General features: G+C 36.8%; 1 protein-coding gene across 1 annotated transcript in view; it reads left to right on the top strand.

Annotated features, from left to right (window-relative positions):
- Nucleotides 1–15,247, top strand: part of Atl2 (atlastin GTPase 2) — a 44,461-nt gene that overhangs the window by 13,658 nt on the left and 15,556 nt on the right. The window contains exons 2-4 of the mRNA XM_013017893.1: nt 8,401–8,645; nt 14,591–14,725; nt 14,992–15,096. Of these exons, the coding sequence (XP_012873347.1) occupies nt 8,401–8,645; nt 14,591–14,725; nt 14,992–15,096 (485 nt within the window). The remainder of the gene's footprint in view (nt 1–8,400; nt 8,646–14,590; nt 14,726–14,991; nt 15,097–15,247) is intronic.

The raw sequence follows: 15,247 nt of genomic DNA, 5'->3' as shown, positions 1-15,247 counted from the left end.
GGGGAGGCTGGGAAGGGATGTGAAGGGTAAACAAAAGGAGGAGGCTGCAATGCTTGGTAAGAAATGTACGCATTATCCTGCCCATGTAATTGTAACCCCTCTATACAGTATCTTCACAAATAAAAGAAAAAAAAAAGAAAAAAAAAGTATGAGCCACTGATGCCTGGCACTAACTTTATTTTTTTGGAACAAATCATGAGTTAAAATAATTTCTAGTGTCTTAATTGGCCAATAGCTAGCTGCATCTTTCCTTTAAATAAATATTTTTATTGAAGTCCAAGTTTTTTTGGTTTTTGTCAGTGTCCCTATCCCAGTCTGCAGCTTACTTCAGACCCAGTAGTTTTCAGCCTTAGTTAACTATCATGTTAATATTTACTTTTTAAAATTGTGTGAGAGGGGCTGGGAAGGTGGCTCAGTGGTAGAGCACTTGCCTTGCATGCTTGAGGCCCTGGTTTCGATTCCTCAGCACCACATAAGCAGAAAAAGCCGAAAGTGGCACTGTGGCTCAAGTGGTAGAGTGTTAGCCTTGAGCTAAAGAGCTGAGGGACAGCGTTCAGGCCCCATAATGGACCCCCCACCAAAAAAAAAAAATCCTGTGTATGTTAGTGTACACCATGAACCCAGGGCCTTGCACTAGCTAGCTTCCTTGCTCATTGCTGGTGCTCGTGAGCCACACCTACGGCCTGGCGTTTTGCTGGCTTATTGGACACAAAGTCTTGCAGACTTTTTTGCCTAGGCTGGCTTCAGTCCTCAGTTCTAAGCCTCTAAGTAGCCAGGATTACAGGCCTGATCACTTCCCTGATGTGCCACTGCTAAAAGCAGTGATTATTTTATGTACCCTCTCTCTTTTGTGCCTTTTATAGAATCTTTAATTACTACACCGAAGTGTAAATTTTATTAGAGTATAAGTCTCCAGGAAGGATGGAGCATTACAGTTTAGCCTGAAAAATTTTTTTCAGCCAAGCCCTGGTGGCTCATGCCTGTACTCCTAGTTACTAAGGAGGCTGAGATCTGAAGAACTCAGTTTGAATCCAGCCTGGACAAAGGAGTCCATGAGACTCTTTAATTAAAAAGTAAATGCTGGACTGGAGGTGTGGCTGAAGGGGTAGATAACCAGCTATGAGCCATGGCAAGAGTGTTTATGCCCTGAGTGCAAGTTCCTGTAATAACATACACAAAAAACAAAACTTTTCTTCCCTTTCTAGATAACTTGGCCTTAATATTATTCAAGTCTATATGAAATAGAATTAAATGGATGATATTTATATACTAACAGAATTAAAATATCATGACCCTTGTTCCTGCATATGCTTTGAGAAACACTGATGTTGGTTTCACATTTACCTCAGCTTTAAGGAGTCATGGGCTTATCTTACAAGTAGAAAATTTCAAAGTTTTTGTTTGGGGGCGTGAATAACAGATTGGTTATATTGAATCTTTTGTTTAAGAAGTGAGTATTCTGAGAGGAATATACTGGGCCTGATTACTTAAAAATGTGCTATGAGAATGTAAAATTACATAAAATTCACTGGTTGGGGATTGTAGTTTGATGAACTTGGGGATTGATTGATGAAATTTGACAAGTATGTGGAGGTTATGAACCCTCGCAATCATGATACAAAATATTTTCAGGACCTCAAACAGTTTCTGATGACATTTTGTAGTTAGTTCTCTTCCTTTACTCTCTGCTCCAGGCAAACACTTATCTGATTTGTCTTACTATAGTTTTGTTTTTCCCCAGAATTTCATTTACACAGAATCATATAGTGCAGTATTCTTTCCCTTCGTGTGTTCTTTCACTTAAGAGAGTGCTGCTTAGGTTTACATAAATATCTGTATTTCATTTCTTTACATTACCAAGCAGTTGTCTTTTTTGGGGGGGGGAGTTCCGGTCATGGGGCCTGAACTCTGGGCCTGGGCGCTGTTCCTCAGCAATTCAGCTCAAGGCTAGCGCTCTACCACTTGAGCCACAGCGCCACTTCTGGCTTTTTCCTTTTTTTGCTTATGTGGTGCTGAGGAATCGAACCCAGGGCTTCATGCATGCAAAGCAAGTGTTCTACCACTGAGCCACCTTCCCAGCCCCTGTCTTTTTTTTTTTTAAATGGGTTGAATATAATTTGTTTTCTAGTAAACGAACAAAGTATTTTGAGTGATTTGCACTTTTTTGGCTTTTATGACTAAATCTGCTATGAACATTTGTATTCGGATCATTTGGTGTTCTAATATATCTAAGTGCCTAGGGATATAATTGTTGTTTGTATGGCAAATGTTTTAACTTTAAAGAATTGCTAAAGAGGGTTTTAAAGTTGTATCATTTTATACTTTTAAAGAGAAAATACATGTCAGGGCCAATTACTCCCCATCAACTCTTGTTCTTTCCTTCCTTTCTTTCTCCCCTTCTTCCCCACCTCCCTTCCTTTCTTCCCTGTCAGTCCTGGATCTTGAACTCAGGGCCCTGGGCACTGTTTGTTGCTGAGCTTTTTTTTTTTTAAACTTAAAACAGTTTTTTTTTAAATTATGAAGGTGATGTACATAGGGATTATGGTTACATAAGTTAGGTAAAAAGTATATTTCTTTTTAGATAACGTCACCCCTTCCCTCACTCTCCCAGTTGTATCCTCCTATCCTCGCCCAAAGTTCAACATAGTGTTCAGTGAGTACCCTTGCTGCATTTATTTGCTCTTTGTTCCTCCATTTCTGTGCCTTCCCGTAAACTCCCAAAGACATATAAATAAACAGGATGAAAAGAAAGAAAACAAACAACGAAAAGGAAAAAGACAAAACCCTCGTCTCCTTTTCCTGGAATTCACATTGATAGGTATTATTTTATATGCTCAGAGCTTAAATTTTTTAGCTCAAGGCTGATGCTCTACCACTTGAACGAACCACAGCTGCTCTTCTGGCTTTTGGGTAGTTAATTGGAGATAAGAGTCTCATGGACTTTCCTGCTGGGGCTGGCTTTGAACTGTGATCCTCATATCTCAGTCTCTTGAGTTGCTAGTGTTGTAGGTATGAACCAGTAGTGTGTGGCTGTCTTAATTGCTTAAAAAAATTTTTTTTTTGCTAGTCCTGGGTCTTGAATTCAGGGCCTGGGTACAGTCCCTGAACTTCTTTTGCCCATGGCTAGCATTCTACCACTTGAGCCACAGCACCACTTCCAGCTTTTTCTGTTTATGTGGTACCGAGGAATCAAACTGAGGGCTTCATGCAAGCACTCTACCATTAAGCCACATTCCTAGCTCTTAATTGCTTTTTATTTTTCACTTCTACATTTATTATAAACCCTATATAATATTTTTAAAAATTTATACTCAGGTTCTGGCTTACTTGTGTGTATGGTGCTAGGGATCCAACTCAGCACCTGTGAATGTTAGACAAGTGTTCTCCCACTGAATTACATTCCTGTTATTTTTACTCTAAATGGTTACTTATCACTTAAGGAAATTTACTTGGAGCAAAGACTTTGTTTTTGTTGTTGTTGGTTTGGGGATTGAACCCAGGGGCTGGGCACTGTCCCTGAGCTTCTTAAGGCTAGTGCCCTACCACTTTGAGCCAAGCACCACTTAGAACTCTCCTTCCTCAAAATGTTCTAATTTTCTAAAGTGTGTACTCTACAGATAATTTTTTTCTAGTCTTGAGCTTAGGGTTTGTTTGGATGGACCTAAAACAAACCTTATTCTGGGACATGTTTAATTCTGAGATGTGGCTTATATAGTATCTCATCTTGATGCATGATGTGGAAGATCTCTCTGCTCTGGCTGGCTGGGCAAACTTCAGAGTCTCTCAGAACTACTTGTCTTCCAACCCTGTAATCAGTGATCTCTGGTGAAAGCCTTTGCATATAGTGTTAGGTTCCCATGCACCTGTGACATTTGTTGCCCTTGCTCAAGGACTTTGGTTACCATCTCTGTACAGCTCCTTTTTCTCTGATGTCCTGCCTCATGAATTGCAATTGCTTTAGTATTAACTCAGATCTTGATTTGGTTTTGCTTTAGTTCTTTGTGCTGTAATTAGGCAATTGTTCCTATCCAGAGAACTGGGGGTGATGATGTTGCTTATCTTGTGAGTTTTTGTTTTGGAGATCACTGGCTTGTGATGCCTGTTTAGTGGTTTGAAAAAGCATATGTCTTATATGTTTTACCTAATTTTATCACTGTTTATGATAGAGTATGAGTCTGATATCAGTTATTCTTAGTAACTAGAGGGCTCCAATCTCCCCCCAATATGTGTGTGTTTGTGTGTAGTTTTTAAAAAAGTATTTGTTGTATTATTAGTTGTAGGGGGAGCATGTTTCATTTTGACATTTTCACATATCTGTCCCTACAGTGTATCCCTACCAACTTCATTCCACTCCTTAAAACAATATAAACAGCACTGCATGCAAGCACACACACACATTTTTTTCCCCCTCCAGTTTGGGATTTGAATGCAAGAGCCTCCCACTTATTTGCTGAGCTTGCTTGCTTGGCTGGTGGTGTACCCTTAAGCCATGCCTTCAGCCTTGATTTTTGCTTGCTATTTTAGAGATGGAGCCTCACCTCTGGATCTGAGCCTCCTGAGTAGGATTATAGGTATCAGCTACTGATGCCAGAATTTACCTTTGTTTTCTTAAAAAAAAAAAAAAAAACAAAGCAAAACAGAATTGAGAATGGTTTTTAGTACTTTGAAATCTGCCTTTCCCCCCTTAATTTTATACTTATTTAAAAACTATTCTTCTTAAAGATGTGTATGCATTTTTAAACTGTGTAATGTCAGTATATGGTTGAAAGTTGGGTAGCTTCCCAGTTTTAAGACACTTAATTTTAATTCTTACTACCAGAAATAACTGGTAGAAAAACATGTACATCTTTGTTAGCATCTTTGCTTAGTCCCTTATGTATAGGAAGTTCCTAGAGATAGGTGTGCCATGGTGTAACTCTTAAAGCTTCTAAAAACAGATGCTAGAAAATACTTTTGAATACTTAGGTAATATCTTCACTTGAATATAGAAAAAATGTCGTGGTTCAATTCTGAGATCAGAATTCAGTTTCAGACAATAAAACATTTGCTTTGAACTGATAACTAATTTTTTTTTATAAATGGACTGAGGAGATCGAATCAAAGTTATTCTCCATAAACGTTTGTTTTTAATTTGGATCTGAAATGGGAATAATAACCTGTGTTTATCTTGCTTCTGAAAAGTGAGCCACTCTTTATTCCCTTTCTGTAAATTTAGTTTTGGGTTGATGTAATCAACCCAACATTGGTAACATTATAGTGCAGATTTGTAGCACCTTTCTTTTAACTTACAATTAAGCTTGAACTTTAGACAGCTCTAGCACTGAAGTGTAAATTTTTCTGTTGGTGTTTATGCTGAATATATGAATTTGGCAGATTTAAAATAAACTATGATTAAGCAGCAAAAAGACAAATGTATTTTTGAAAGGATTTGGTTTTTTAAATAAGTTCATAGTAAAATTGAATGGAAAGTACCGTTTTCATATGCCTTCCCCTTCCTCCACATCCTCCATCATAGTAGCTCATTTTTTTTTAACTGATTAACCTTCCCTGTTACATTATGATCATAGAGTCCATGGCAAATGTGTAATAATACTATTCTCCTTTGTAGTATCAGAGAATAGTTTCATTGCTCTAAAAACTTCCTCTATTCTACCTCATTCTGCTGTGTTCTCCTTCTTTTGCCCTGATTCTTGGCATCATGGGCCTTGTTTTTTTTTGTAGGTGCGCTGATCATTAGATAGTGTTAAGTATGGAAAAGATATTTGAGAAATAGGTGATATCTGTGATCTATTTTTCAGCTTTGATCTTGAAAGACCCACTTGAGGGCTGCAGTAGGGAGAACTGACTTCGAAATATGAAATCAAGATAATACTGGATGGCTGAAATCTTGCCCAGCAGAGAAGTGCTCTACCACTTGAACCACTATACTACTTCTGGCTTTTCTGACTAGTTTATTGGAGATAAGAGTCTCATGGATTTTCCTGCCTGGGCTGACTGAATCACAATCATCACATCTCAGCCTTTTAAATGGCTAGGATTACAGATGTGAGCCACCAGTGCCTGTCTTAATTTTGAAGCTTAAAAAAAAAGTTAGACTATTGTCCTTGGAGGAATGACAATTTTTTATTGTAATTTAGTGGTAAATATACTTACTTCTCTTGATTTAGTAGAGGTATTTTTTCCAGGCTAATCAATGATCAGATTTGCTTATAAGTAAAGTTAGGTATAACAGTTCTAAGTAGAATGGTTAACTATTATTCATTCAAGAATATATTAATAATATATTAATATATAAATAACATATATTAATGATAATAGCACCTACTAGTCTAGGTGCTAAACACTGTTCTAGGTGCTGGGAGATAGAACTGAAGGATGACTAGTGGCACACACACATTCTTTAGAGGGAGAAGATTGGAAGTACACATGTAAATAAATGAAAAAGGATTATTTTAAACACTGAAAATGATTGTAAAAATATTTAAAAGTTTTAAAGCCAGCCCTGGCAAGAATGTTGGTGAGGCTCTTATCTGGATCCACCAAAAAACCAGAAGTGGCACTGTGGCTCAACTGGTAGAGCACCAGCCTTGAGCTGAAGAGCTCAGGATATCACCCAGGCCCATGATGGACAAAAAAAAAAAAAAAAAGTTTAAAAGTGATATGAGTGGGGTCTGTGATTTAGAATGAATTGAGTGGCCAGGGAAAACCATTGCAATACTAACATCTGAGCTAATAATTCCTATCTGTTGATAATTTGATACAGGGGTAAGAAAAGTAAAAATTTGATAAGGATAACTGAAAACCACTATAGTGTTGTTGTAAGGTGAATTATCCCAGAAGCCACATTTTTGAAAGATGGAATATTGTAGTCTTCATTAAACAGTTAGCAGGCTGCAGGCATTCAGTTGTTATGAAGACCTGCAGCCCCAAATACAATTAAGAGTTAGGAAACAGGCTAGAGAGAAAGAAAGAACAAAAACACTACGAACAAGCCAATTCAGCTCCCATGGAGAGCTGAATGGCAAAGCATAATTGTGGTTGGGCTGGCCTGTGCTTAGAGTATGAGTAAGGGGGCAGGTCTATAGGAAATTCCCAGTTCCAGGCACTGGACTGACAGACTCAATAACCTATTAGCCAAGTGCTACTCCTGTCTCCAGGGATCTGGGTATGCCTATCATGGGCAGGGGCTTTTCCTTCCCCCAGCATGAAAACAAGATGCCAGACCTTACCACTCACCATGTGGCCAATATGGCGCCTGCCAGACCTGACCTCCTTCCTTTAGTATTTTGGCATTTTAAGGTGTAAATAAAGCTCCTGTTAGATTATTTTATTTATTTATTTATTTTTGGTCCAGTCCTGGGCCTGAACTCTGTGCCTGGGTGCTGTCCCTCAGCTCTTCAGCTCAAGGCTAGTGCTCTACCACTTGAGCCATAGTGCCACTTCCGGCTTTTTTCTTTTTGCTTTTGTGGTTCTGAGGAATCGAACCCAGGGCCTCAAGCATGCAAGGCAAGCGCTCTGCCACTGATCCACCTTCCCAGCCCCTGATTGTCTCTTCTTAACAGAGATGGCCATTACATTAAATATAGTGGATATCATAGGTCTTCTTATAATGGAAATTGACATTTAGCAGATTCAAGGGGAAGGTCTCTTACAAATTTTGATGTGGGAGAAAAGATCCTCAGGAGTAACTCATTATTATGTAGGATCAAGAAGCCCAAAGTATATGTTTTCTGAAGCTATTAGGTATTTTATTATTATTTTTTAGAACAGAAATGTAAACTTTGGCCATTTTTCTTTGCTGCTTATGTTTATTTATTCAGTGTTTTTCAGTGAAGTTCTTCTATAAAGGTTACTTTCTTTTGGTGTGTTGATAAGAAACAAAGGATGAGTTTATATGGTTGTTTTTGTGATTTCCATAATTTTGATGTGGAAGTTGTCGTTTGGCGAAAGGTGTTGTTAGCATCTCAAAGATTATTCTCCACTGAAACATTAATCTGTGCCTTGCTTTGATAAAAGGATGCTGTACTACTTTGTTACCCTTATAAAATTAGGGGCTTGTTATTTTTAGTATGTTATTTTTGGAAACTTAAAATTTTACTTGTTTTGTTCCTAGCTATATCTCTTTTTAAAACTTTACCTTTAAAATTCAGATTTAAAAACAATATTTATAATTTACATACAGTAGCAAAAGCTATTTATAGAATGATGAAGCTGCTCACATTTTGCTCTTAGGACTTGAGATAGAGGCCATTAGTATCCAACAATACTAAATACTATAAAATTGGAAATCTTTTTATAATTATTTTTAACTAATATATGGAGGTTAATTTGCGTTTTAGATGTAATTTTAAAGAAAATGTAATACAATGATTAATCTGTTTTTCCCTTTTTAAATTCTAGGTGAGGATTATGAAGATGATGATCTAGTAAACTCTGATGAGGTTATGAAGAAACCATGTCCAGTACAGATTGTTCTTGCCCATGAAGATGACCATAATTTTGAGCTTGATGAAGAGGCTTTGGAGCAGATATTGCTGCAGGAGCACATACGAGATCTTAACATAGTTGTGGTGTCCGTGGCAGGAGCTTTTCGTAAAGGGAAATCATTTCTACTGGACTTCATGCTTAGATATATGTATAACAAGGTGAATAGTGTTTTAAATTGAACCTGGTAAAACAAAACATACTAGCTCTTCAAAAAATAGACAAAAGCAAAATTTGTATATTTAATTTTACAGAAATATAGTTTAAAAATAGAACTTGTCAATTAAGACATGAATTTTGAGCTCTCGATTCCTCTATATTTCTATAATTGCTTTTGGAAATACATATTGATGAGTATGACCCGAGCCTGTATGTTTCTTGCCTTATGCCTTAACCCAAACATCTGAGTATACCTTGGAAGTCTCTAATTATTATTTATCTTCTCTCTGGTTTTATTTTTTCTTCCACATTTCCCCTTTCTTGGTTACCTTTAGAATGAGTGAAGTAGGCTGATGGAGACCTTAGTGGAAATATGCTTCTGTTCCTCAAGGCGCTTATAATATTAATTGTGAGATAAAAGTCCAGATCCTTAGAGTGACTTCCAAGGCCTTCCTGATATCTAATGTGCCTAGTGCTTGCTCTTTGTATATCAAGTATGCTATATAGATTTTGTTGTTTGTAGAGTCGGTCATGTTATAACTCAAACCTTGCTGTATTGACTAGAAGACCTTTCCAACTTGTAAAGTTCTTATCCACTTCCCAAGTCTCATGGCACAGGTCATATCTTTTATTGATAATACGTTATTATTTTCTGGCTAGTTTACTTCCTCTTAGGACTGGGCTTCAGCTTGATCATTACATCTCCAGGGCCTCCTTAGTAGGCATGTATTGTCTGTTTTGCTGGAGGTATTTGTCACTTTTACAAGGTACAGACAATTGTTTTCTGTCTTCTTCTTGACATTGACTGTCTTTTCTGAAGGGGGAAAAAAACTCTACTTGAATCAGAGTGCCAGAACAGTTCAAAGTTGGACTGAGGGAATGGGGATTTGACAGGGACCAAGCAGAAGAAATTGGAAAATTTGTAGCACTTTGAGGGATTTTTTTTTTAAGGGATAGTTGACATTCAGAAGCCATATAAGAACATTAGAAATAAAAATTAAATAGAATGATGTAATTACCTAAAAACCTATCTTGAGTACTCTCCTTTATAAGTTATGTATAAATCTGGGTCTGTATTAATCTTGAGATAAGGTTTTAGTTGGTTTTCCAAGAAGCTTTTCAGGGAATTCTTGTCATAGGAATTCTCAAGAATGAGTGGATATCAAGAATGTAGTTCATATTAGTGAATATAATATTTTGCTGATTTAGGAAATTAAGAAAGAAACATTATTTTGAAGTTTTTCCATTTAGATTTGATCGTTTTCAGTTTTATATCAAATAGAAAAAATAGAATGACATACTCTTTTTTTTCTTAACCTGAATCTTTAAAGATGATAAAGGTTTTCTTCATTTTGAGGCCATCCAACTCCTTAACTTGAGTGTTTTATCTTTCTAGTTCTGAGCAGTTCACTGCAAATATATTTAATTACAAGTAGGCCACAGATAGTAAGAATGGTAGAAGCTTAGATGACTTGTCAAGGGATTACAGTAAGTTTCACCTCAAGTGCCTTTTCTGATTCTATCTTTGGTTAATCATTTTTACTGTTCAAAGAGGGAGTATCAACCCACATCTGTTATATATTTCACAGTCCCAGAACTAATGAACTCCCTCTTTGCTGGAGAAGGTACTGATTCCACAAAGAGTTTATGATAGCCTGAGTAAGGTTAATACTACTTAGTGACTTGTAAGTTAAAATTTCTTGCATTATATTGTGACAATATTTGTACACTGCTATTACATGTATGCAAGTTAGAGAAAAAGGGTAGAATGGGCTCGTTAACAAAATTAAACAATGTTACCAGTATAGCTCTAAAGAAGAAAATATTTGAGAAGTGATTTTAAGGACTTGAGTGATCAGCTGGATGATAGCAGAGATAAAATACCATTATTAACTTTAATTTGTAGGTTTTTCTCACAGAATTCCTATTAAAACTCACCTTATTCTATCAAGCAAAGCTTGCATTAAATAGTTAAATTTGGGGAATAACATTACTGGTTTAATGGTAGGTCATACTTTTCCCATGAAATAAGAAGAAATAACAGTGGAATAGTTATTGGTTTCTGATATGGTCTTTTTCAAGAAAAAAAATGTTTGGAGTAAAAATGATATTGTAAATGTTTCTTCCTAAGATTATTTTTATTGTGGTATAATTTACAAGAAATGCATAAACTTTACTATAGTCAAGTGAAGTTTTTAGAGACAGTCTTGTTAAGTAGTCTAAGCTTGCCTTGAAATTGATCTTCCTGACTCAGTTCCAGAGTGGTAGGATTTACAGGTGTTCAACCTTACATCACACCTGAGCACCTGCACTAATAATTTTTACATAAGTATACTTTTGTAATCATTACCTCTTAGATCAAGACAACACTTCCTGCATTATAGAAGACTCACTCATTTCCTTTCTAAGTCATTAGTATCTCCAGTTCTCAAGGACTGCTGGTCTGACTTCTATTACTATAGATTAGTTTTGTCTAGTTTGGAACTTCACCTAAATTTAATCATAAGGTATGTATATTTTGTGTCTGGTTTTATTCACTCAAAGTGAGATGTAAGAGGCTTATTCATATTGTTACCTGTATGAAAAATTGGTTGTTTTTTTATTACTGTATAGTGTTTTGTTAAATGAATGTATCACAGTTTACCCATCCCTCTGTCCTAGACATGGATTGTTTCCAGTTTTTGTCTTTAGTGAGTAAAATTTCTGTGAACATTCTTGATATAAACATTTAGTTCTGTTGCAGTAGTAAGAATGTTGGGTCATAGGGTGAAATGCTTTTTTAGTTATACTAGGACTGCCAATTTTTCCCCCCAAAGGGGATTTTTACTAATTTACACTAGTAGTGTAAGGCATAGTAACTTTTCTACACTTACAATGTGTCAACTATACTCCCTCTATCCGGTCCCTAGCCTTCCTTCTTCTCAAAACATTTTCTTTTTTTTTCTCTCTCTCTTTCTTTCTTTTTCTTTTCTTTTCTTTTCTTTTTTCTTTCTTTCTCTTTTGTGCCTGCCTGCCTGCCTGCCTTCCTTCCTTCCTTCCTTCCTTCCTTATTTCTTTTGGGGGAGGGGGTCAGTCATGGGGCTTGAACTCTGGGCCTGTGTCCTATTCCTCAGCTCTTCAGCTCAAGTCTAGCACTCTACCACTTGAACCACAGGCCCACTTCCCTCAAAACATTTTCAACAGGTTTCATTGTTGCATTTTCATATCTGCAGACTAATTGCTTCCATTATGTCCAGCTTCTTTAATTTTCCTCTCTCTCTTTCTACCACCTTTAGTGGAGCCCATACCACTCTCCCGAACTTGGCTCTTTTAAGCTTCATTAATTCATTTAATTCCATATTTCTTTGACATTACAGAGTAATGAGTAGGTATGGCATCTCGTTCTCCCATTATCAAACAAGAGACAGACTGAGAGGGTATAGGTTAGCAAAATAATATGTATGTGGGAAATAGTGTTTTTTGTTTAATGTGGTAGAAAGTGTACATGTGTGTGTTGGTGTATATGTAGAATATTAAGAACAAAACTAGAAAAACAAATAAATATGGTTAGACAACAGACCTCCAGATGGTTTTACAGGTAGAGAGGAAGCCACAAATTGGATTTTTAAAAGAATAGTGGAATGACTGTTTCTTGTAAAAATTAACTATCTGGGTGTGCTAGAGGTTAGAGCAAGGAGGCACAAGGAGACCAATTTGGGACATAAAATGTAGACCAGGGGCAGGACCAACAGTTATACTTGTCTCAGGGTATCAGTAAGTTGTCTGAATTCTATGGTTTGTGCAACAGAAGTCCATTGTACATACTGTGAATGGGGTTATGCCACCCGTCAGCCTTGTAACCAACGAAGATGAGGGCCCTGACTTTGAAGGTACTGAATACTTGGGAAAAAGAAAGACATTCGTACAACAGAATTGTATAATTTACAGGATTATAGCCTCTTGGAGATGGAAGTTTTATAAAATAATGATTATAGATTCTTCTAGGCCTCCAATTAGATGATCTGATATGAGTGATTAAGTGATGGGCTTTTTTGTTTTTTGCCATCTTAAGTCTGTTTTTCATATATTGCTTCATCCTTCTTTGATTCTGTATTAATCATCTCTCTAATTTAGACTTTGTAGTATGTTTTAGATTAGCCATTCAAACTTTTTAGAAGTATTTCGGAAACGAAGTAATTTTTCCTTTGGGATACATTGGACAAAGAGTATGTGGAGTTTATGCCGAACTATAAGCATTTTTATATCTATCAGAAACACTCATTAATTTAATTTTGTAAATAAATTACCTTATGATACAGTATTTGCTGATTTGAGGTGCTGGGGATCAAACCCAGGCCAGGGCCTTTTGATGGGTTAGTGCTTTCTCACTGACCTATACCCTGCCCTTATATAAAATGTTTCTGTAGTCATGGATTATACAGAGTGCTAGTTAAACTTTATTTTGGAAAATTTAAACCTATCTCCAAATAAAAGTTAGTCTTATGAGCCCAGTGTGTCTCTGTCATCAGCGTCTTGTTTTACTTGGGTCTTTCTGGGCATATTCTTTCATCAGATACTTGACATATTTAGATAAGACTTAATATTTTTTTAACACAACTGCACTATGATATCAAACAATCATATATACAAATTCAGCAGTATCTGATAAAGTATGCAGTCTAGGTTCAGATTCCTTGGCTTTTTTTGAGGCCTTTTAATAGTGTGATTATTTGAATCAGGTTCTTATTTATTGATTTAGTCAGTTGTGGGGCTTGAACTCTGGGCCTGTGCACTGTCCCTGTACTCCTCAGCTCAAGGCCAGTGTTCTACCTCTACCACTTCCGGTTTTCTAGTGGTTTTTATTAGAGATCAGAGCCTCATGGACTTTTCTGCCTGGTCTGGCTTTGAACCATGATCCTCAGATCTCAGCATTCTGAGTAGCCCAAGGTTGAGTATTTTTTAAAATAACAAAGCAGGGGCTGGGAAGGTGGCTCAGTGGTAGAGCGCTTGCCTTGCATGCATAAGCCCTGGGTTTAATTCCTTAGCACCACATAATCAAAAAGAAAAAAGCCGGAAGTGGTACTGTGGCTCAAGTAGTAGAGCGCTAGCCTTGAGCTGAAGAGCTGAGGGACGTGTCCAAGCCCAGAGTTCAGGCCCCACGACTGGACCAAAAAATGAAAAAAATAAAAATAAAATAACAAAGCAGCCAGGCACTGGTGGCTTGTGCCTGTAATCCTAGCTACTCAGGAGGCTGAGATCTGAGGATCATGGTTCAAAGCCAGCCTGGGCAGGAAAGTCCCTGAGTCTCATCTCCAGTAAACCACTCAGAAAACCGGAAGTAGTGCTATGGCTCACGTGGTAGAGCACTTACCTTGAGCTGAAGAGCTGAGGGATAGTGCCCAGGCCCAGAGTTCAAGCCCCACGACTGACTAAATAAATAAATAATGTGAAGATGTTTTAGATGAAACTATTCTGAGAGTGATACTGTTTTGCCAGTCATTCTCTCTGTAATGTAGTTTTACTTTTCTGTATAAGATTATATTAAAGCAAAATGATGTTTATATTTTGTGCAGTTTTTGTTTTTACTGCTGTTTGCTTTTTTTTTTGAGACAGGGTCTCAATAATAATCCTACTTTACCCTCCTGAGTACTGAGATTACAGGTGAATGTCATTGGTTTTAATGTGTTACAGAACACCTTTATAAAAGATGAAAGTGGATGTGACTGCACTCATTGAGAAGCCTATAGTCAATGGGAGTTTGAACTGCTTTTTAGTTTTGAGCGAGATCACATCTCTGTAGAATCTCACATAGGATTTGGAATGCTTAATCTACCACTTGGATGATGTTCTCTGGACTTTGCTTCCTCATCTGAAAACTATGGCGTGGGTGGGTTTTTCATAGTTTGGTGATTTTGTTTTAAAGTTCCTTTTGTGTGTTTTATTTTACGTGTATCCTGGATTTTAACAGGATTCTCAAAGTTGGATTGGTGGAACCAATGAACCATTGACTGGCTTTACATGGAGAGGTGGTTGTGAAAGAGAAACAACAGGCATACAAGTTTGGAATGAAGTATTTGTGATTGACAGACCTAATGGAACAAAAGTAAAATTCTATTTAAACTTTTCTATTTTTATCTTGTATTCTTTCTTGAGCTATCTGCTGGCATTAAAAATCAAAACAGCATGGAACTATTAATGTCTAATAACTTTAACATAGATTAGTGTGTAAAAATATAAAGGATATGAGTACTTTCCTTGACTTAATGATGGCTTCTGAAGTTTATCACTTAATGTGTGCTTTCAATGTACACTTTCTTGGTCATTTCTGATGATTATTTTACTAAGTATTTCAAACTTCTAAATTTCTAGGTGGCAGTGCTGCTAATGGATACCCAGGGTGCCTTTGATAGCCAGTCAACTATTAAAGACTGTGCAACGGTGTTTGCGCTGAGCACTATGACTAGCTCTGTCCAGGTGAGATTAAATCATGTGATCAGTTCAACGTAGTCATAATACCTTTTCTAAAAATATCTTTTGATTGAAGAAAGATAAAAATTAACATGAAAAGAGAGCTATTTCTGTTTTTTTCTTTATATTTTCATGCTTTCTGTTCTGGTTCATAATT

This window comes from Dipodomys ordii, unplaced genomic scaffold, assembly GCF_000151885.1.
Source record: "Dipodomys ordii isolate 6190 unplaced genomic scaffold, Dord_2.0 Scaffold37, whole genome shotgun sequence".
Classification (NCBI taxonomy): domain Eukaryota; kingdom Metazoa; phylum Chordata; class Mammalia; order Rodentia; family Heteromyidae; genus Dipodomys; species Dipodomys ordii.
Note: the sequence above shows the minus strand (reverse complement) of the source record. Positions and strands in the feature narration are given on the sequence as shown.